This window comes from Sciurus vulgaris (assembly GCF_902686455.1).
Source record: "Sciurus vulgaris genome assembly, chromosome: 3".
Classification (NCBI taxonomy): Eukaryota; Metazoa; Chordata; class Mammalia; order Rodentia; family Sciuridae; genus Sciurus; species Sciurus vulgaris.
In genome coordinates this window covers 254264-277442 of record NC_136463.1, presented here as the reverse complement: position 1 = coordinate 277442, position 23179 = coordinate 254264, and the positions used below count along the sequence as shown (strand labels likewise).

The 23179-nt window shown below is 57.3% G+C and overlaps 1 protein-coding gene across 14 annotated transcripts in view; it reads right to left on the bottom strand.

The window, feature by feature from the left end:
- The window catches only part of B3GNTL1 (UDP-GlcNAc:betaGal beta-1,3-N-acetylglucosaminyltransferase like 1), a 43472-nt gene extending 25129 nt beyond the window's left edge, over positions 1 to 18343 (bottom strand). For 11 of the 14 annotated variants that reach the window (XR_013762428.1, XM_079131031.1, XM_079131023.1 and 8 more), the window contains exons 1-6: positions 18248 to 18343; positions 16559 to 16675; positions 16362 to 16461; positions 9504 to 9568; positions 5125 to 5190; positions 415 to 510 (exon numbers count right to left, since the gene is read on the bottom strand). Coding sequence is in view for 13 of the 14 variants with exons in the window: in XM_079131031.1 (XP_078987157.1) it covers positions 415 to 510; positions 5125 to 5190; positions 9504 to 9568; positions 16362 to 16461; positions 16559 to 16675; positions 18248 to 18295 (492 nt within the window). In the remaining variant the exon portion in view is untranslated. Of the gene's footprint in view, positions 1 to 414; positions 511 to 5124; positions 5191 to 9503; positions 9569 to 16361; positions 16497 to 16558; positions 16676 to 18247 lie in introns of all 14 variants that reach the window. The other 3 variants (XM_079131032.1, XM_079131033.1, XM_079131024.1) reach the window with 3 other exon arrangements.
- Between the last annotated feature and the right edge of the window lie 4836 nt (positions 18344 to 23179).

The window sequence follows — 23179 nt, the reverse complement described above, 5'->3', positions numbered from 1 at the left end:
GTCCACCTTCCATCCGGCCCATGTCCAGCCTCCATCTGGCATCATGTCTGCCGCGTCCACTGCTGAAGCCACCCTGCTGTCTGTGTGGGCTGCCCTTGCTGTCAAAGGTGCACGTCACCTAGTTCCAGGAACATGTCGGGGACACTCTGGTGATTCTGAAACACCTACTCAGGGTTCAGAGCAGCCTGTTGCCAGTGTCCCAGGTGGGAACCTGCCTCGGCCTGAGCTGTCAGATCTCCAGGTGTGCTTCACCTGGAGCTGTCCAGCCATCACACTCTGTCCAGTCTCTGTATGGACAGAGTGAAGACAACCACACCCAATGAGAGGCCAGCAGGCACTGAGCAGGACATGGCCCTGGGGCTCTAACAGGCTGCCCCTGCGGGGACAGCTGGGCGAGAACAAGCATGCAGTCACCTGAGTCAGAAGCTGAGGAGGCGCCAGCTGGTTGATCCAGCGTGTGTACCGCTCAGTGGAGCCCGGGGGGTCTCTCCTCACGCGGCACCCGATGATCTGAGAACACAGCGAGCACGACTCAGAAGCGGTGCGGGGGCAGGCATCGCAGACGGGCGCTCACACGGACAGCACTCTGCCAGGTGGACACCAGCCGGAGACCAGGAGTGGGTGGAGGGCACAAGTGCTGGGGCCAGGGGTGCGGTGCAGCCACCCTTGCTGGCAGCCCTGCCTTTGACGTGCTCAGATCAAGATGACCGAACACAATTATTTCCAGCTGTGGCCTGGCTTCTGGGGCCACGACTAGACCTGAGAAAACCGAGGCCACAGCCTCAGGACAGCAGCCCCGGGCCCATGGCACGGAGGCTGGCTCCCCAGGCAGCTGCGCCCTGAGCCGGCACTGGCCACCCTGCAGCTACCTGCCCTCCTGGATTCCTCCCTCGGTCCTGCCCTGCACCTCCTGCCTCAGACCGACACCCTCCCCAATACCAGCAATCTACACAAACTGCTTGCAGGTTCCACCATGGTGGAGGAAGGGGTGGGTTCCCCAGACGGACAGAGGCCTGCATAGAAGCTGGCCCTGTGGACACGGGGGTCACACTCAGACACGGGCTTTGAGGCAGAGGACTGGCCGTCTCCAGGGCAGGAGCGAAGTTCTTCTGCCTCCGTCTGGGGAGGGGAACCGGGCAGGTCAGCAGCAGCAGAGCCCAGCTCAGTGAGGGCCCTCGAGGGGCTGACATTGTTCTCTGGGGGGCGAGGGTTGAACCAGGGTGCTCTACCACTGAGCTATAGTCCCAGCCCTTTTAATTTTGAAGCAGGGCTTCCTAAGCTGCTAGACTGGCCTGGAACTTGTAGAACCTCCTGCCTTAGCCTCCAAGTAGCTGGGATCACAGGTATGGCCATTGTGCCTGGCCAAATGCTGTATTTTTTTAAAATATTTTTTTAGTTGTAGATGGACACACTTTATTTTATTTTCATGTGGTGCTGAGAATGGAACCCAGTGCCTCACGGGTACCAGGCAAGCACTCCACCACTGAGCCACAGCGCAGACCCAAATGCTGTATTTCTGATCCTGCTGTCGCCTTGCCTGAACTGCTGGTTTGAAGCAAAGGCTCCCTGCCCTCTCCTGAAGAGAGGCGACTGGCAAGGGCACGGCAGGCCTGCGGCTTCTGTGGTGGCCTTGGAAACACTGCGAGGCTGCTCGGGTCCCCTGTGCCTTGCTTACCTGTCACCAGGAAGCCCGCCCCCGGGGCCCCACGCCACGCACTTGGACACATGCACACACCACACCAGGCATGAGAAGTGGGACCATGTGGGCTCCAGGCGAGCCTGCTGATGACATGCTGGCCTCTGGGCCAGTACCCTCAGCCTAGGCAGGTGGGGCTGCAGAGCCCTGGGGCTACCGAGAAGACCAGGAGGGCTGAGCAGGGAGATCCTCTGGCACAGCTCACAGCAGCAGGTGACGGTTATTGTTTGGCTGCCCTAGAAGCCCAGCATGCGCCAGCACGCCACACGACCATTCTGATGGAGGTTGGATCTGCATCCCACAGTGGTGCCTCAGCCGTTGTGATGGCTCCCTTGTGCACTGAGGACACTCAGGACCCTCAGGCTTCTCATCAGTGGTCCACTTCTCGCTCCATCGGTCTAGGCTTCCTGCTCTGGACGGGACACTGGGCCGGCAGGGGAGGCAGGGGAACAGCAGCTATGCCAGGCATAGCTCTGGACCATGGCCTTGTGGGAAAAGGCCTGGGCTTCTGCAGACGCACAGGGAAGCAGCAGAGCCTGCTCCTCACGCACCATGTCCCGCAGCCCCGCCCGCGCCTCTGCGCAGGTGACCCCACAAGAAGGCCCTCTGGCAAGCCAGGCCCTGAGCCAGCACAGGGCTTCCCTGACACTGCCCCATCTCCTGTTCCAGACCTGGACTCTGCTCCGAATGCTCAGAGGTGGGGAGGATGCCTGGCGTCCTCCAGGTGAGGCCCAAAGTCTGCAGTGACCACCGCAGGGTGCCGCTGGGCACCCCTTTCAGGGTCTCTCTGTCCGGACCAAGTCACACTCTCCTGCGGGCTCGCCAGTGACGACCGAGAGGGAGTAGGAGGCCAGCACACGCTTATTTCTGCAGAAGCAAGGGCAGCGTCACCGACAGCCGCCAACCAGCTGCAGCCTCTGGGCCTGCAGGCCCGGCTCCCACCGCCCTTCCCAGGCTGACTTTGCATGGTGCGGCCGCTGACGGTGTGGAAGGGCAGCCCTCGCCACGGCTGGAAGGCGGGCACATCTTCTCCTACACGCTGGGAGGTGTCCAGAGAACCTACCAGAAGCTCATCAAGGGAAGCCGCAGCCTAGGACTTCATGGAGCCCAACCTGACCGTCTGCTTCCTTGCCAAGCTCACGAGCATCCCTGAAGAGGTGCCACGAGAAGGGCGGAGGGCGGAGGTGAGCGCGCGCCTGAGGCCGCTCACCCCAGGCCCTCGGCACTCGGGGCCAGCCCTCCACAGCCACGCACAGCGTGCCTGGGCACTCGCAGCAGCCGTCCCAGCCTGTGGTCGCCTGTGCACAGACCACAGACATGGCATCTTGCTTGCAGCTGGGCGGCCTCGTCTCATGGAAGGCTCTACCCAGCAGTGTCCTCAGCGTGGGGCACGGCCTGGTGCTGGACAAGGGTGCTGCGATGCCTCCTTCTCCAGCTTGCCCGACTTCCACGTGCAGAACTGCCAGAGCCTCTGCAGCCTCCTCGCACGGGCGACCCAGAGCTGCCCAGACCTGGCTCCCAAGGCTCCTCTTCCCCACAGGAGCTGGCCCCAAATGGTGCACCTGAGGAGCCCGTGACTGGGCGGCAATCCCAAAGCCACATGGCGGAGCCTGGGGTAAGCAAGTCCTGGGGCAGGCGTGGACGGTGTGCCCACAGGCCGAGCTGTGGGGCTCCCAAGGGGAAGGAAGAAATGCAGGGCTCCATGCCTGGACTGTGAGAAAGTGATGCTGTGGCCTGCGGTCAGCAACTGCGCGGACACACACACTCACGCACTTTGTGGGTCTGCCCACGACCCTTCTCAGAGCCTGGTCAGATGTGCCCAAGGAAGACCCTGGCCTCATTCTGGGCCTTCGGCCCGAGCCCAGACCCCGCGTGCCACGACGGGCGGCACGTGGCACCTCTGCTCCCGAGAGTGGCCTGTGCCCAGCCTGTCTTCCCGCCTGCCTTCACAGCCTGCGAGCCTCAGGTGCTCCCCTCGGCCCTGGGTGCAGAGGGCCAGAGGCAGCAGCAAAGGAAGGACAGGGCAAGGCAGGCATCTGAGGGCTGTGGGCTGGCCTGGCTCATGCCTCAGAGGGACAGCGCCACCCTCAAGATAGCCAGGGTGCTGCTCAGGGCCGCCGGTGTGAGCCCAAGGGGCCTCTCCAGGCACAGCCAGGGGTGTCTCCTGCCTTCGGACTGGCACGGCCCAAGCACGTGTGTGTGCGACAGATGCCCAAGTTTAAGCAACAAAAGCAACTCCAGTGCAGAGAGGAAGAGTCCTGGGCATCAGCTTGGGGCCAGAGAGTGCACCTCCCGTTCCAGGATGAGAGACCCCGGGGCCTGTGTCCACACAGCCAGCCTCACCACTGCCCTCTTGATGTGCAGCATCAAGACCCATGGGTCCGGGACAAGGAAGCCGGACAGGAGTAAAAGGTGCTAAATCTCTTCAACGCAGCAAAGTGAGCTTGCTCAGAGCCCCCCGAGAAGGCCAACTGGAGGGGCAGGAATCAGGCTGGACGAGCAGAGGCCGCCAGGCTGAGCAGTTCCAGCTCAGAGAGGCCTTTTTCTGAGCCGCTGATGGCCTGCAAGCCAACCCTCGGTGTGTGTGCCCTGGGGGCCAGGCAGGAGGGGCAGACCTGGACGCCAGGCACATGGATGCCCAAAGCTGCCCTCCTCCTCCCCCAGGAAGGCAGCCCTGTGGCATCACAGAGCAGGTGGCCACGGCCACCGTCAATTCGGTTCTCCTGGGACAGTGCCCCCTGCCTCCCTCTGCATGTGGAGGATGAGCCGAGGCCCCTAAAGACGAGACAGCCTGGATAGGACACCTGGGCTCTGTCCCCACCAGGAAGGTGGGACAGCCCTGGGAGGGTTGGGGACAGCAGCCGCTCAGGCTCAGCCGTCCTTCCCAGTGAGGGCTTGGCTTCTAACACATGTGAGAAACAAGATCTGCGGTCCATTTTCGGAACATGGTGCTCAGTGTTAGATGCGAAACTGGGATTAAGGTCCAGTGGCAGCCATCTTGAGCTTTTCAACCTGAATCCAGTCTGCAGGTTTGACTGCAGCCCTTCCCTCTGCCCGCCCTTCTACGTAGCCAGTGGCGCAGACTGCGGCCCTCCTGCCAGAGCCAGGCACAGGGCAGCTCTGTGCGAGGGGTAGGGTGTGCTTCCTGCAGCACTGCCACCGCCCACCGCGGTTGAGAAGGACTGACAGTCTGGGGCTGCGGCTCAGTGGCGGAGGCCCGCGAGCACGCACAGGGCCCTGGGGTTTCAGCCCAGTACTGCGAAACCCCCGTTCAGCCAGTGTTTAAGTGCCCAGTGCCCCACACAAGGAGCAGCTCCTCTGCAGGGGAGGGTGCCCCAGTGCCCAGAGGCTCACCGCCAAGACTCCCTCCCAAGGAAAGCCCTCCACCTGGGCAGCGTGTGGCCGCCCGTCTGGGTGGCGGTACTCACGCTTGTGGGGTGCTGGACAGCAGCCTCGTACTGCAGCCTCACCCTCCCAGGCATCATGGCGTCGTCCTGGAGAAAAGCACATCGTAAGCTCAAGGTTACCACCCGTGATGAACAATAAGAAAGGGAGACCAACAGAAAAACCAAAGTCCTGACCATTCCCAGAGTGGCCAGAGGCCGAGCAGAGGGCGCCGTGCCTACGGGGAGTGACAGGGTCACTGGAACGGTGTGGCATCGCCCGGCTGCGGGGCTCAGCTCACCCACTGCTTCAAGGAGGCCCAGGCAGAGGCTCGGCCACTGTCAGAGTCCACCCGCAACCAGCTCTACAGCCACCCATGTCGCCTGCCCACGTCACCTCAGACCCGAGGTGCAGGCAGGAGGACAGGACGGTTGTGTGTCCCTCCCTGAACCAGGCTCAAACCCTGCAGAAACAGCAGGCCAGCATGGAAGCAGGCCTGGGGCCCGGCTGGACGAGGGCGGCTCCCGCAGCGCTCTCCAGCCTGGGGTTGCAGGTCCAGGTGTGGTCATGCAGGTACAGCTAAAGGCACACGCCGGCCAGCTCCGAAAACCAAGAGCAACGTCTCGGGAGGATGCTCACTTCAGGCGGAGGAAGGTGAATTGAAGGTGCGAGGGCCGCAGGGCAGGAGCCAAGAGGCTGTCGGGGGCACCATGGTCTGGTTATCAGCCTACTTCTGGCTGGGCCTTCCCTCAGGCTGGGCGGTGCCAGGCTCCACAAGGCTTCCCGTGACCAGTCCAAGCCCAACCAGCAGCAGAGCGCAGGACAAACTGACCCAGGAGACACCAGAGGACCAGGAACCAGGGCAGAGACCGAAGGCTCTGTACACAAAACCACAAGCCTCCAGGCCACGGCATGCAAGACCAGCACCACACACAACCACAAAATCCCCAGGAAGCCCACAGAACCTTCCAGAACCACAGGACCTTCCAGCACACAAGACCACCATACACACACACACACACACACACCTGCACAGAATCCCCAGGAAGCCCACAGAACCTTGTAGAACCTTGGGACCTCAAGGCCACACCTCAGAACCTAAGACCGACACACGCACATGACTGTTCCATCATTATGGAAGTGAGACGCATTCACATATCAGACAGTGAGTCCACTTCTGACCATCAACACTGTCTCCTAAACGTTCGTTTTAGTCAGCTTCTTCACCTGTGACGAGGGTCTGACCAGGACAGTGGGCCCATGGTTTCAGAGGTCTCCATCCGCAGACAGCAGACTTCGTCCCTTGGGGCTCGAGGCAAAGCTGAATATCAAGGCAGAGCACGCGGTGCAGCTCACAGCACAGTGACCAGGAGGCAGAGCGAGATCTCCACTTGCCAGATACAAACATGTGCCCCAAAGCCACACCCCGATGCCCACATCCTCCAGCCACACCCAGCTGCCTCCAGTGGCCACCCAGTCAGTCCCATCAGGATCAACTCACTGACTGGGTCAAGGTCCTGGTAAGCTCATCTGAACTCACTGGCGTTGTCTCACATGTGGGCTTTTTGTACCTCACATACAAACCGTAACAACATATGAGAGACTTAAAGTTATGTTTTGTTATATTTTGCTGACACACGTAGACCTGTGATTAGAGTCGCCCTACACTATGGATTCTAAACTTCTCTTTGACATTTAGTTAACGGAAGGACATTGGTGTAACTGTGATCCTATATCATTACTGACTTCTTATATTCGTGTTCTCCAAGAACATAAGCCTTTAAAGGGCTAAAAGTGTGTCCTTACAGAACTCAGTGTTCTAGGGAAGCACTGCTTCAGCGGAACGACCCGACTTCACCGAGATCGCAAGCAGCACCTAGCACAGATGGACGTGAGGCTGACCTCGAGCACTGAACGGAAGGGGTGACCATCAGACTACAGACTGCAGTTTAAGACCCAGCACCTGTACTTCAAGACTGGTGAAGCTGGCCTGCTGGATGCTTAGAACCAAACCTGGAGACCAGTGCCAAGGAAACAAAAGGGCTAAGGAAAGAGCAGCCCTTGCTCTCTGAGGTCAGCCAGGAGCCAGGGAATGACAGGACCCCTCTCAGGGCTGCCCTACAACACTGGTGACTCACCTGACCTCCTGATCAGGCGGATTGAGAGGACCCTAGAGAACAGGAAGCCTCCCAGTGCACATTCTGAAACAGGACGGTCATGGGAGAGGGAAATGTCCCTGGTGCTTCCAAAGGAAGCCACACATGGTCAGCAAGACACTGGCCCATCTGGCAGATGGCACTATTGGTAGAGGAAAAGCTAAAGGATCAAGAAGCGTCTCACAAGTTCCCAAGCACGATCCCTGACAAATCTCAGCTGACTGTAACAGTAGATAGCAAAGAGGTCAATTTTGACCCCCTTGGTCCTGGACACCTGGCAGGAGAGAATGACCAAAGCACAGCCACACATGGACATTTAAACGGTAAGACAATAGTTCTTTCACTTGAGAGGTACATTTGTGTCAGTCCTCCCAAAAGTATGTAAAACTGTGAGGTTATAAAGGAAGGGCTTTATGCAGAAGTGCCTGATAAATATGGTAAAAAGCTCTGTCAGAGTCACAAGTTTGTTCTGAGACCTATCTGTGCTGTTTTGCTGGTATGATCATGAGGAGCTGCTGCTCAGACTCCCCTTCTGGAGTTCACAGTTCATCACTTCCAGCCTGGAACTTGATTTTAATCAAGACCTGCAAGGAAGACAAGCTTTAACAGCTCCTGATCGCAGGGACGGCTCTCCCAACTGCTGCAAAGGGCAGAACTCGTTACCATGGGAAGTTTCCACCCCAAAAAGTCCATGTGTCCAGGATGGATGGCAATACCAAAGGTACAAGAACAAAAATAAGAATGAGTCCAAAATTTCACAAAGAGAAAGGGGGAAATTGAGGGGGGCGATTTCTATTTCTGGAGAGAGAGAAATAGAAAGTCCAGTGGTCCATTTTCAGAATACAGTATTCAGCCTTAACTGGGATAAAAGCCAACTGTGGCCATTTTAACTACAGTCCTTTCCTTTGTCCAGTTTTAAAATCAGCCAACTGCATGGACCGCAACCCAAGCTCCTCCTGTCAGGGCAGAGGCAGCGCTGCATTACGGATAAACGGAGGAGGGCTGCTGCCCAGGTGTGCTTGCTGCCGGGCTCAGTCGCAGCCCTTCTCTGCAGAGGTCAGATCTGCCTTGCCGAGCAACTCAGAAGCATATTCCTGGTTTCCCGCAGCGCGTGGAAGGCCATGGGAGAGATCCGAGGCGTTGGGGTCTCAGATGAGAGCCAGAGAGCCAGAGCTGGACTGGGGACCAGCACCCACAGCGCCTGGATGCAGGCCTCTGCTTTCAGGAGCACAGAGTGGACAGTTCACCTGGCCTGCTCATAGGCACGCCATCTCCCCAGACAACACGAGACGAGGTCTTCCTTTGTGAGTCAGTTCAGCCAAGCCAGGACAGACACGGCCCCAGGCGCAGGAGCCACATCCATCCTGCAGGAGCCTGGTGGCAGCAGTGGGCGAGGATCAAGGTTCACCCTGCTGTGACTAAAAGCAGACCCAAATCCGAACGTGCCCTGGCATGTTCCGCTCACCCACACCACCACCTGGCCTGCAGTCTGAGGGCTCCTGGACTCCGTTTCCTGCCAGCCCACTTGCTTGTTTCTAACGTTTGGCTGTACACAGCCTCGCGCACCTTAGTGTAGAGACCCTCCTCTGGGATACTAGCGGCAAGCTCCGGGAGCCAGTGTGAGCATTTCCTCAAGTCCCCGAACAGAACACCTTGGCCACTGTCGCCACTGACACCACCTGTGTAAAACACACCTGGCTGATTTCAACTGTGCTTGATTAAACATTTATGTCCGTGACTGAACGGGCCTGCCCGGACCTCTCAGGCCACCATTGCTGCACTCACACCAGGCCACTGCCCGCTGCCCACGCCTGGCTTCTCACCATGGTCACGGGCTCCTCCCATGCGCAGCCTGCAGCCTCCTGAGTGGCCTCTGTCCAGCATGGTTCCCTTGGCTCCACTTGGTTCACACTCTTCATGGTGCACTTTCACATTTTATCTATCTATTCACGGTCGACTCACTATGTGCTCTGGCAATGAAGCAGCAACAGCCCGACTTTCATCTTTATGTCTGATCGTAACAGAGAAAAATGGTTTTCAAGAACCAAGCTAAGGGCTGGGTTGTGGCTCAGTGGTCAAGTGCCTGCCTGGCATGTGTGAGGCCCTGGGTCCCAGCCTCAGCTGGGAATACATGAAATTTCATGAAATACATGAAATTTCATGAATACATGAAAGATCCACTGACAACTAAAAGCACCATGCTGAAATGTGCAATCACTACTCAACCAATGTGGACACACTCATGACAAAACGAAAGAGGTACTTACTGAATCCAAGAAGCAGAGGTAAGCCCCTGAGCTCTGAGCAATTGCTTGATTTTTAGAATATCCAACTGTTGGAAGAAAGAGAAAAAAGCTCTGACAATTCAGTTTTCAACCGCACAAAGCTTAGTGTACTTTACCCTCCGAGGAACCTGGGAGCAGTCTGCATTCCCCAATTGAGTGGGCACTGGAAGGACGGTGAAGGTCAGTGGAGACCATCCCGTGCAGTGACGGACGTGCAGGCACCTGCCAGCCCCAGGCAGAGCTGAAGCAAAGGGAAAGAGCCCAGAGGAGTCCAGGAGGAGTCCGGGGTCTGCTGCAGGCAGCTGTGCACTCCCCAACCAGACGCCAGACGACTCCTGGACCTGCACACCGGGCAGGCCGAGGCTGCTGCCAGTGCCTGCCACCCCAGCACCCGCACACCCGCCCTGATGGCCCAGTGCACAGCTTGACACAGACCCGGCAGAGCTTCGCAGGTCCTGGGAGCAGCACTTGGCCTAAGAGCCCTGAGTCGGAGCTGCCCAAACGCAGACAGGAATCCAGAAATGCTCAGCAGGGGGCACGGACGGCCCAGAGGGCATGCGGCAGCAGCACTGAGCACGGGGTACCAGGCCAGCCGCAGAGGGGGGCCCCTCCTGGCCTGGCCACCAGGAGGGAGGCCTGGGGCTGCTGACCTCGCTCACCTGGGCGGTTAGGGCGTGCTGGGTGGCAGTGGGCTACCACACCTGCACTTTCCTAAGGGAAATTCCAGTTTAACAGATGTGTGAAGAAAACCCTGGCCTTCAAAGACACCACGACAGGCAGGAGCTGGACAAGGACCAGGGCCGAGGGCCAGGTGAAGGGTACAGAGAGCAGCAGAGGAGGTGCAGAGAACAGAAAGCACCACAGCGGGGCCAGGAGGGGCTCAGCATGCCAGATCTGAGTGGAAAGAGCACACGTGGGGGTACCACCCAGGAGCACTGCAGGAGTGGACCATCGGGTCAGGCAGGGGTTATGGCCAGGGCCTGCTGAAGAGGAGTGACGTGCAGAAACAGCACTCAGCAAGCTCGGCCCGGATGGCAGGTGTGGGGCAGGGCAGGGAGCCGCTTCCCCTGGAAGGAGGCGCCCACATCCCAGCAGTGCCCTAACAACCCGGTGCAGGATCCATGCCACCCAGAAGTAACATCGCCAAACAGGCTGAAAGAACAAACCTGGTATTCGAAGTTCAGACAAGCCAGGTCACAGTCTCAAGGGGACACGCCAGTGTGTGATTCAGCTAGCCCTCAGCCCTCCTGACTTGTGCCACCAGGAGGGAAGCACAGGGCCACCAGGTGGTCCTGTCCTGTTTCTGGTGGCACATGGCCAACTCCAGCACCACGGGGGCTACACTGGTGCTCACCAAATTCTCAGAGGACCCAACTAGACAGGGGTTCAGCACGGATGCAGACTGACTTCCAGTGTTAAACCCTGGTGCCGAGCCAGCTTCCAGTTAGTGAATGACCCACCCATACATAACGGGGTCCACTCTATGCTTTGAACACAGCCCTTGCTGCTCTGCCGCTGCGACTGGTCTTCACGACGGGCGTGTTTCTCTTCCTCTCTGCCCGCTCCTCTCTAGCCTCTCCCCCTCCCTAATCTCAGGGAACACAGGATCACCCTTCCTCCCATCCTAGGCAGAGTCCCCTGCCCCTGAGCACACACCCACCATAGGAAGGAAGTCACCCAGGCGTTCGGGATGGTACCAGAGATCTCAGAAATGACTGTCTCCCAAATTAACAAGTGAATTACAATCCAACGGGGACACGTGGACGGTAGCCTTTGAGTCACCATTTAAAAGGCCCTGTTCCTGCCGATGGGCAGAATCACAGCCCCTGGGACAGGAGACCCCTGTGCGTCTCCTTTGCTAGCAGAGCAATAAACCTGCTTTTCCTTTTTCTCAAAACCAGATCCTCATTATTGGATTGGCATCGGGGACGAGGACTGAGATTTTGGCAACACACAGAAACAAAGGAAATGACCAGGGAGGCCACCTGCCCAGACTCCAGCCAGGGCACTCACACGCTCAGGACATGCTGCAGCCAAATCCCGGCCACCTGAGCAGAGCAAGGTGGGCACAGAGCTAGCTCCCGAGAACCTGGACCAAAGAGCTGCTCCAGCACAGGGCAGAGCAGGAAGGGGTCTCTGCAGCCCACTGGACAGTGGAGCCGCTCAGAGCTGCGCCCGGGAGAGGGCACTGACAGAAGCCAGCCTCCTCAGGGCGAGCAGGCAGGAGCTCCTCCCCAACAATCTCAGCTGGGCAGACAGGGAGACCCCTCAACAGTGCCACCACGAGGAAGGTCAACTGCTTGCTGTCAGAGGTTCAAGGAGCGTCTGACCTCCCCGACGGAGAGGAGCAGGGGTCCCACTTCAGGGGACCTCAGCAGCTGGCTCTCTGTGAGAGGTATGTTTCTGGGAGGACCTGAGTCTTCACCTGTGTAAACCAAGAGCACTCCTGAGCAGACCCTCAGCCAGTGCAGCCCCCCGGCTGATCAAGCCATCCCTGCATGGAAAACACAGGAACACACACTTCCCCCAAGAAGCACACTGTCCGGCTCAGGGCTCCCACATGCCCTCTGAAACACCGGCCCACTGCGAGGGGTATTCCGAAAGCCCAATGTGATCTTGGCATGGAAGCCTGACAGGCAGGCCCAGTGTGCCTACAGCATGCTTGACTGGAGCAGGGGAAGATGCACAGCATCTCAGCCAGGGTACTAGGGACCCGTAACTAGTGCACGGCCTCTCGGTCAGGGTACTGGGGACCCGTAACTAGTGCACGGCCTCTCGGTCAGGGTACTGGGGACCCGTAACTAGTGCACGGCCTCTCAGTCAGGGTACTGGGGACCCGTAACTAGTGCACAGCCTCTCGGTCAGGGTACTGGGGACCCGTAACTAGTGCACGGCCTCTCGGCCACGGTACTGGGGACCCGTAACTAGTGCACGGCCTCTCAGTCAGGGTACTGGGGACCCGTAACTAGTGCACAGCCTCTCAGTCAGGGTACTGGGGACCCGTAACTAGTGCACGGCCTCTCAGTAAGGATACTGGGGACCCGTAACTAGTGCACGGCCTCTCAGTCAGGGTACTGGGGACCCGTAACTAGTGCACGGCCTCTCACACAGGGTACTGGGGACCCGTAACTAGTGCACAACCTATCAGCCAGGGTACTGGAGACCCGTAACTAGTGCACGGCCTCTCAGCCAGGGTACTGGGGACCCGTAACTAGTGCACGGCCTCTCACACAGGGTAATGGGGACCCGTAACTAGTGCACGGCCTCTCGGCCAGGGTACTGGGGACCCGTAACTAGTGCACGGCCTCTCGGCCAGGGTACTGGGGACCCGTAACTAGTGCACGGCCTCTCGGCCAGGGTACTGGGGACCCGTAACTAGTGCACGGCCTCTCGGCCAGGGTACTGGGGACCCGTAACTAGTGCACGGCCTCTCGGCCAGGGTACTGGGGACCCGTAACTAGTGCACGGCCTCTCGGCCAGGGTACTGGGGACCCGTAACTAGTGCACGGCCTCTCGGCCAGGGTACTGGGGACCCGTAACTAGTGCACGGCCTCTCGGCCAGGGTACTGGGGACCCGTAACTAGTGCACGGCCTCTCGGCCAGGGTACTGGGGACCCGTAACTAGTGCACGGCCTCTCGGCCAGGGTACTGGGGACCCGTAACTAGTGCACGGCCTCTCGGCCAGGGTACTGGGGACCCGTAACTAGTGCACGGCCTCTCGGCCAGGGTACTGGGGACCTGTAACTAGTGCAACAACCCGTGGGTGGAAGAACACATGGGAAATCAGAGTTCCTGAGGCCAGGGGACAAGCAGGGCATGGCGGGCAGTACTGAGAGGCGTGGGTGGCTGCATCAACTGCACAGAAGGAGTCTCCGCCCCCTAACCTCACACCTAGAGGAGCCAGGAAAAGAGGAGCATGCGGAACGCAGATGGCAGGGCGGAATCACAAAAACCAGAGTGAAGACAACACAGCAGAAGCTACTGGACAAGGGTGGCTCCTTGAAGAGACGGACAGAAGTGATGACAGGGATGAGGAAGCAGAGGGGAGACGGACGCCTGCAGTCAGGGCCTGAGTACTGCCAACACCCCTGCCAGAAACGCAGAGACCAAACCCCCCCAGGCAGACACCTGAGCAGACCATCAGAGACAGTGCCTCAGGGTCAAGACCTCCTGAGAAGCAGAGCCCAGGACAGCAGCTTCACAGTGAGGCCCCAGAGGGGAGCGCAGACCCTTCCCAGCACTTCCCAGAAAGGCCAGCAGAGCGCTCCTCTTCCCAGCTGCTCCTCCAGGCGAGGAGCACGCGATTCCCACGCCACGGGGATACCATGAGAACTGGGACGAGCGTCCCCTGTGAACGTATATGCCCGAGTCCAGCCACAAGCCAGAACCACTGCCTCCACCCGTGGGGCTCTCAACATGGAGAGCAGCTCGGCCCAGGAGGCCACTGAGGCCAGGTGTCATCTCAACAGAGCCAGGGGACCACCTGATCATCACAGAGAGGAGGAAGCCGCTGGGAAATCCAACCCCACTGCGTGATTTTTAAAGAAAACCTGACTACAATAGGAAAAAGAACTTCCCCCTTGTCATTTACGAAACCCACGGGGAACATCATGTTCAACAGAGGAAGATGGTACACACATGCACACGAGGCCCAGGGTCTGAGCCCCAGCACCACATGCACACACTCACACAACCTGTGAAAAAATGAAAGTGTTTCCCTAAGCTCAGGATGATAACAAGGATGCCCACTGCCACTACTTCTATTAAACACTCTACTAGAAGCTTTAACCAAGGCAATTGAATAAGAAAAGGAGATGAAATACACATCAGAAAGAAGTGAAACTCTCTTTTCCTAGATTATGCAAACTTAAACACAGAAAATTCTAAAAACCCACAAAAAAAAAAAATGAAGAAGAAGAAGAAGAAAACTATTAGCTAATAAGTATAGAAAACTTTTAGGATACAAGAAAAAAATGAGAAGTTTCCACATAACTCCTTTCTTCCTAAGAAAAAGAAACAAAAATATCTTATGTACCACCATTTGACTTTTTTGGAATTTAAATTACATTGTTCCATTTTTTATAAATTCATAAGAAACTCTTTTCCTTCAACCCAGATGGGTACTTTGATTTCTTTTTCTAGGTAGCAGGTGTAATGTTAAACTGAAAAGGCTGGGTCTCAGGTAAATTTCCCCAATTAGAATTGGACTTTCTCATCAGTAAATGGGTCTATCTCAGAAACAATGTTCCCAATCCTGTGGCTGTTTTATTGTAGATTTAGAAGAAACTCTGGATCTGAAAAAAAAACCCAATAAGAAAAATAGTTCCAATAAGAAGCGTGGATCTTGGGTTTCATTCATGATAGATGGAGAAGAAATTCAGGTTTGGAAAAAACTCAAGAAATATGGATCTTCCTTTTTTCCCTTTAGCAGTTTACTATATGATGAAGACTAGTAGAAAACTGTCCTTGCTGCCAAACAGACAGGACCATTGTATCATGTCAAGTCTTTCATAAAAAGCATGAAAACTTTATTAATGATTCCTAGTAGAGAAAGAATTTCAAACTTATGAGAAGAAATTAGGAACAGGTATCATGGGATCACTGTTTTCTGGAGTGGTGGCTGAGGTCCAGGGTGCCATGATGCTGGGGACACGGTAGAAAGTGGAGAGGGACAGAAATTGCCAACAATGGGAGATGCTGAGCACTGTTCTGATTAGATTGGTGAACCAATTTGATCCCAATGTCATTGCTTTTTCACGAAATACACAGTGTAGATGAAATACCTACTTTTTAAGAAATCTTAAAAAAAGATAATTATCACAAAAGATCATAACACATCTAATAAAGCTTCTGTATCCAAAACATATAAAGAGCTCCTTTTTCAACAAAAATCAAACGACCCAATTTAAAAAGGGCAAAGACTTGAGAAGACATGTCTCTAAAGATGTACGATGGCCAACTGGGACATGGAAAGGTGCTCACCCTCGCTCGTCATGGGCAAATGCAAATCAGAACCACGAGGAGAGCCTCTGCACCCATCAGACGGCCATGGCCATGACGGCAGCGACCCCAAATGAGCAGCGGAGAGGCGACAGGGGACCTGGATCCCCGGAGATGCAGCCTGCGGCATGCCAGGACAGAGCGCACCATGCCACCGTTCCCCGCGGCACTCGCCCACGGACCAGGCTCCTGTGCTCAGGCAACGGCTCGCACACGGATGCTCACGCCAGCCCGTCCCAGGAGCCACATGTCCGTCAGCTGCCGGGAGAACAAGCATACGGAGCCCAGCCACACGCTCTCCCGGGGGGAGGGTGCCAACCCCCAATAGCACGAGCTGGACAGGGGCGCCTCCTGCAACTGGCTGGGGCAAGGCCCACAGGTCAGACAGATCTGTGGGGACAGAGGGATCAGTGGAGCCTGGGCCAAGGACCTGTGTGCTGAACGAAAGCACCATGTTCCAGTGGCTTATGAAGTTTACCTCCCAGAGTCCAGGAGGTACTGGTCAGGGCTGCTTGCCCACCCTCTGAGGTGGCCCTGAGAGGCGAAGGAGTCTCTGGCCTCTGTCACCAGGTTCCTGTTCTATTCATGAGACTCCACTGGCATGCTTCAGTGTCTCTGAACAGCCCCCTCTCCTAGCACCTCACAAGGGGCGAGTTTGGGGTACACTGACTGGGGAGTGGACACAAACATTCAGAGCACAACAAATAAAAACTGAAGTCCAGGTGGCCCTGAACAGGCAGCAGACCTACTGACCACAGGATGCCTTTTGCCACCATCTGAAAAATATGAAACTAACTGCACTTCAGAGTTGACAAGGAATCGTGAATTAGATTGACTCACCTCCGCGGGGAGAAGGAGAATCGTGGCCTCCAACGACCACGAGGATGCCAGAACCTTCTAACTTTGGTTTCCACTTTTCAATTATAGTCATAGACTTGTCCTGGAGGTGGGACATCGGCAGGTCAGGAAACCTCCCTGGAAATGTCCACAATGACTTGTACTGGGGCTACGTCACCCAAGAGGAAACCCATAGGTACCTTACTGGCATCATTAAAAACAGAGAGCTCCATGGTGCCTTCAAAGTCCTGCTGCAGAACAGACTCCAAACACTCATCCAGCCACAGGTCAGCGTTGTGGACGGGGAGGATGACAGACTGGAATTCAAAGGAACAGGTGAGCCGGGTGGGAGAGCTCAAACACCCTCCCCCGTCACAGAGCAAGCTCCCAACACCGCCATGGACACTCAAAAGGTCTGCCTTGCCAAGCCCAGCATGCCCTCACTTCCCAGGAGTGGCTGTGTCAGATCTCCCTGGACTTGCAGACGCTTTGCAGAGGGGGAGAATCGAAGGGCATCAGGGTGCTTCCTGGCACAGTGGTCATTTCAGGTTTTCAGTTCTGGTCTGGTTCAACAGGGATCTGTACACCTCCCAGCCCATGCATGTGTGGAAACTGGCTGGCCCCTTGCTGGCTGGGGCACGTCTGCCAAGCTGAGGTCAGAGAACTGCTACAAAGGAAGCCCCTGAACACCCTCCACGGAGCTGCATGTGCTACCAGCCTGGTTGACACTGGCGCTGTCTTTTCCTCAGGGAGTCCCTCAAGGAAAACAACTCGAAAGGACATACCACCTAACAGCTACCACAGGGGACTTAGTTTTACACATCATCGTAGTGAGTGATCAGAAAGAGGACCGATTCCTGAATGAGAAGGCCAACAGGAACAAGACCAGGCCAAAGTCTGGACACATGGGTGTTTATACCCATGCTGCTTATCCACATGTAAGATGACATCTACAGACATGACTTTAAATCACTAAATCCAAACATAGTTGTGAATGGCTCACAGATGTGTGTTGAAAATACACTTCCAAGTTTTTTATAAATCAAACACCATCTGAGGATCTGACCCCAGTGACATCTCCTCCTGCTCGTGCTTAGATCCATTAAACAAGTCCCATAATTTATTTCTAGGTTAACTTTACTTAAGGTTATCCTTTTTAAAGGAAAAGGATATTTTTACTTTCTCAAGACCTACAAAGTATGTGAATTTTTGTCAATGATGCACCTTGATTAATCTGCCCTCAATTTCGGTAACACTGGCAAGATTCAAGGTACACATGGTCCATGGCGAGGCTGTATCCATGGGCTCAATGCCTGGACAAACGCGAAACGGACTCCACGTCTGTTCCACCTCTGCACACTGCAGCAGATGTGCGAAGCAGAGGCAGGTGTACCCGGCTGGTGCAGGAGCTATGGGCAGAAGCACCAGGCAAGAGATCCCAGCCACAGTGCAGGGCAGAAGCCGGGTCCTGCTGCTCAGGGCTAGTGTGAAGAGCCAAGAGCTTAGGGTAATGTACAGGGCAGGCAATCAGACATGGGGCGCCAGATACCGCGCAGGTTAGGAGCTGTAGCCTGGAGCTGGGGCAGGAATAGTGTGCAGAGCAGGGTCGCCCGGTGGATGCTCGGGGCAGGAGCTCTGGGTAGATGCACCGCGCAGAAGAGCAGTCGCGACCAGGCAGGAGACAGCCCCTCCGCACCGGAGGTTCCCAGACCCGGGAAAGGCAGGCCCGCGGGGCGGCGCGCTGGGGCGGTGAGCGGCCTAAGGGGACAGATTCCGCGCCACGACGCGCCCGCCTGGGAGACCGCGGAGGGCAGCAAGCCCGGGAAGAGCGGTGGGGAAGCAGGGCGGGTAGTGAGGGCCGCCATCCCCGCACCCGGGCCAGCACCTACCACCAAGGGCGGCTGGCCTGGCCCGGCGGGGTTCCCCAGACGCCGCATGGCCACCCAGCAGCCACCACCCGCGCCTCCAGTTCGCAGTCCCGCCTCGGCTGACGGCGCTTGCGCGAGCTGCTCGGGGCCGCGGAGCGGAGGCTGGGCTGCGTTCGATTGGCTTAGAGACACGTCGATCTGGAGGGTCGGCCAGCGGTCCGGCAGGGTTGCGGGGTGGGCGGGGCTTCTCCGCGCGGTGGGCGGGGCCTCGGGCGCCTCTGCTTTGCGCCGGGTGTTGCGGGCCCCCAGCACACTGCCCTGTGGCCGCGCCCAGCCGCGAGTGCGGCTACCTGGCTGCACTGTCCTCTTGGCCGGCCGAAGCCCCACGCCCTCATCCGCGGGAGATAATCGGGAACGGAATTCTGCAGCTAGTCCAACCGCGGTGAAGCACCTGGTGCGGGTCCTGCGCTGCGCCGGAAGGTGGTGCTGGAAAATCCAAACCAGACCCCTTCAGATGTGGACCGTGCACCCTTAAAAGAAGGTGGTTCCAAGTGCTACGGGGTCTGCGGGTCTGCGCTGAGCCTGGCCGGGGGCGCCTGGTACTACCGGAGGGGCGCCTGGGGTGGCGCGCGCTCCAGGTGCGCAGCTCCGACCAGCCGGGTGGCAGGATTCGAGCTCCGCGAATTGAGGGCCTGGTCTCTGGTTGTGGCCGGGGGGCGCCCAGGCAGGGCGCCGTGGCCGCCCCTCTACTGGAGGCCCTGGAGAGCAGGGCGTCCCGAGCACCTCCGAGTGTGGGAGGAGCGGTGGGCGACTGGAGGGGCTCAGATAGGGCAGGGACCTCCGAGGAAAGCCTCGGAGCCTGACTACTTGCGCGAGTGACCCACTTGCACTTCTTTTACAAAAGGGCATATTTTCGTACTTACACGTGTGCCTCTAGTTTCTCAGAATAGTCATCTCAATATATGCCTTGAAGTGCATTTTAGGGTGGCATATTTTGGTCTCCCACACCCAGGACTGGAGAACTGGGTGTGCCCCTCTTGTCCCCTCAGGAGCAACCACACTTAAAAATAGCAGCAGGTGACCGGCGCTTTGGGGTACTGCAATGCTTGCCCACTGAAACACCTTGCGGGCAGTTCAGTGGAGAGCCTGCACCCTTAGCCCATCTGTTGACTAGAGTGGAAGGAGCATATTGTGGCACCCAACCCAGTTCTCACAGGTGGACTCCAGGGGTGACCACACCTTTTCCCGCCCTGTGGAGTAGGAGGTCCTGCACCCCTCAGTGGAACAGAGGATAAAACCTCTGTAGGTGGCCGAAGGGCCACAGAGCCGCTCACACGGAGGAGGCAGGCAGGTGACAGGACGCCCTGAGAGCCCCGTAAGTGTAAGATTTACTGTGATTGGCACTGTGCCACCTCCTGCGTAGGTTAGTCTCACTCAGGGTTATTCTTAGTGCACTAACTACTGAATAAGTTGTAATTCATGAGCATGTCTGTAAGCATCACTTCCATGAAAGTGCTTTTCTCTTAAAAACTAGGATCATGGCTGGTGACAGCTGGGCAGCAAGAGTGCTTGTCTAGCATGCATGAAGCCCTGGGTTAGATGACCACATGACCAAAAATAAAAATAAATGAAAATTAAGATCAAATACAAAGCATTTTATAAATTATTATAACAAAGCCGAACTTAAGTTTGAGCATCACTTCAGCTTTTATGAGTTCCCCTCAAAAAAACATTGCACATTTTTTGCCAAGCCTGTTCTACAATTGAAAGGCTTAGGTCAGACAAGTAAAACTACAACCTTATTTCCACTTACAGATTGAGAATTTGTATTCAAGGAAGTCCACAGGGGAGCTGCATGACTTATGGGCCACTGCATTGGGGACTTCAGGCTGCATCGTCATTGGGAAGGTCCTGCATGGCCCTGCACCCCAGCCTGGCCACCTGCACTGTGCCCTCTGGAGAAGAATAGCCCTGCTGGGTCTATCCATGCTTCCTGGAGAGGCCGCCAGCTGCCAGTGTGTTCAGTGGTTCTTGCAGGTGCTCAGAGGCTGGTTGGGCCCTTTCTCTGTGGACACCCACATGTTGAATTCTGAAAACCCAAGTTAAAGCCACAGAATGGGACCTGTCTTATCTCAGTGATCCTCAGGTTTCTCTGGTGCCTCGGAAGTCTCAGGCTCCAGGCTCCGGTTCTGCGGGCTTGGCCTACGCACCCAGGTGAGACACACAATCCTGGCCCCCTTCAAGCTCAAGCCACCAATGGGGCCAGAACCAGCCCTGCACACCTGAAGCACCTGGCTACATGCCTGCAATACCTGCCATGTACACCTGTAGCACGTGAGCACATACCTCGGGCACCTGTCTGTGCCTGAGGTGCCTGCCCTACACACCTGAGGCACCTGCCCCATGTATGTGCACTACCTAGCTGCATACCTGAGGCACCTGCCCTCCACACCTGCAGCACCTGTCCTGCACACCTGAGGCACTTCCTGATCACACCAGTGACTGCTAGGCAACCACTGGAGGCTACCTGTTGCTGGGCACATCTTCCTCTGGATCCTCCCAACTCCCTCCTTCCCCCACACCCACAGTGCACAGGGATACCAAATCCACCAGAGGACAGCACTGTGGCCCCCACCCTTGTGACAGTGACTGCCCCTGTGCTGGCTGTCCCCCTTTGTGGTTCAGGCGGCCCTGGCTCCGCCCCTCTGGCCCCTGCTGCCAGCTCGTCCTCCTGCAGGAAGTCCCTCTGTTAAGTGCCCTCCAACACTGTCTCTGAGCTGCTGGCTCTGGGGGGCAGGGACAGGGTCTTTTTTGTCTGCTGCCAACTCCCTGTGGCTGGCAGAGACCAGTGTTCACATGAGCTGGCTGCCGACACTAGGGCCAGGGAACATCACAGACAGCAGGTTTGGGAGGGGTGGCGCCTCGGGTGTCTGGGCTGAACTCTGTGAGAGGCAGGCCAGGGGCTCCACGCCTGCCAGGTCTGTCGGGTCTCTGTCCAGGCAGTCCTGGCCCCATTTGCACAGGCCCCACAGCCATACAGCAGAGTTCCCACACGTGGGGACGCCCTCCTCTCTCCCCTCACCACGGAACCTAAACCCCAGTGTGCATCTGCTGGGGTTGGGACTGTTGGCTCACGAGGGCTCTGGTTGTGCGTGGCGCTGCAGCCGTGGCCAGGCCAGGGCAGGTGCTCAGGATGAGCCAGCACACGGGTGACACCGGGCGATCTGTCCCTGCAGCCAAGTCTAGACCCGTGTCCAGCGAGACAGAACACCTGGGCTATCCCAGCCCAAAGCGCTTCCCACTTGCCTTCTCGGGAAGGCGTGGAGATCACCTGACTGCCCTGGTGTGGGTCCCCTGATTGTCTTGATCAGTAGGGTGGATGTCAGATAATAGCCAGAGCCCTCCCAGATTTACACTGTCCAGTCCTCTGGTCCTCATGGGCTACAGGCCAGTGCCTCAGCCTCACAGGGATGAGCTGCACAGCAGAGAGCGGGACCCCAGGCGTGCCCCAGAGTGCATGGATTTCTGGTCTGTCTGGGCTCACGCCATGGCCTCTTGGGCACCGTGTTGGGGCTGTTCTCTGCCCTGGGTGAATGAGTGGAGGGACATTAAGGCTGTGGAGCAGCTGCACCCCTCAGAGGGCCAGATGGCTGCCACGCCAGGTGTGCTGCCCTTGCCCTTATGGAGCTGAGTCCCTCCGCTGCCCCTGCAAGACGGTTGGCTCAGCCTCTTTCCTGGGTCAGAGTTGTGTCTGTTGCAACCAGTGGCTCCCTAAGCCATAGGCACCAGCTGGTCTTTCCAGCAGGGCTTCCGATGCCGGAATGTCTTGGAAAGTCTGCGGAGGACAGCGAGTGCCTGGCCACCACCATCATGCCTGTCAGTGGTGCTGTGTGCTTTGTGAACCAGGGCACTGGAGAGGAAAAGCAGCAATCCACGATGCCAGCACTGCAGACCAAGAAAGGAGCCCTGTCCCCTGCGCTTGGCTCCTGCCAGTCTGTCTCGATCTGAAGGCCTGTCTCCCACTGGCGGGTCAGCAAGTCCGTTTGTCACCAGCCACCAGCAGATTGCAGCTTGCCTATGCTCACCTGGCGTAGTCCACCCTCTGTGCCAGAGCCGAGGCCCACGGTCTAGGCAATCTACAAGGAAGGGAAATTTATGTGGGCCAGGAGCTGGGTGCTAGCATCTGGCAGGGGCCTGCTGCTGTTGGCACAGTGAGGGCATCAGGCCAGAGGCCCCAAGCTGCCAGCCTGGGTCTCTGCTTCCTTTCTTTTTGGGTCAGGTCTCACTGTATGACATGGGCGAGGCTTGAACCCCTGGGCTCAGGCAGTTCTCCTGCCTTGGCATCCCAGTAGCTAGGAGGCTACACCACCATACCCAGCTCCTGCTGCTTCTTACAGAGCCACTGGTGCGCTCCCTAGGGCCGTCTCGTCACCTCATCTAACCCTGAAGGCCCCTCCTCCAAATCCATCAACATGTGACTTTGGGGTTAAGTTTCCAGCACTCGAAATGTGGGAGCACCCAAACCTCAGCACCACCATGGCAGAAGAGATGAAGGACAAGCCAGTTCTCTGCCAACTTGCAAACCCAGAAGTCCCTGAATCGTGTGGGTGTGTTAAACAGTACCAAAGGCCTTGCTGTGAGTGCCACACTGCTGCCCAGACACTCTTTCCTGGTACTGGGACCCGGACTGGGCTGTGCTGGGAAGTCTGAGGGATTTGCAGCGGCTGTGGAAGAGGCTGTGTGGCAGAGCTGGGCAGGGCCAAGAATGGAGGCCACAGATAGACAAAGGGCATTGTGGGTGGCTCGGCGGGGCCCTCTCTGCTGCAGCTGTCAGGTGCCTGCCCTGGTACTGTGGGCTGCTGTCCTTCCACACCTGCCTCAGACCTGGCTGCCTCCTGTGAGGAAGTGTAAGTGCACCAAGGTGTCCGTGGCGAGGAGGCCCAGGGTCCCTTG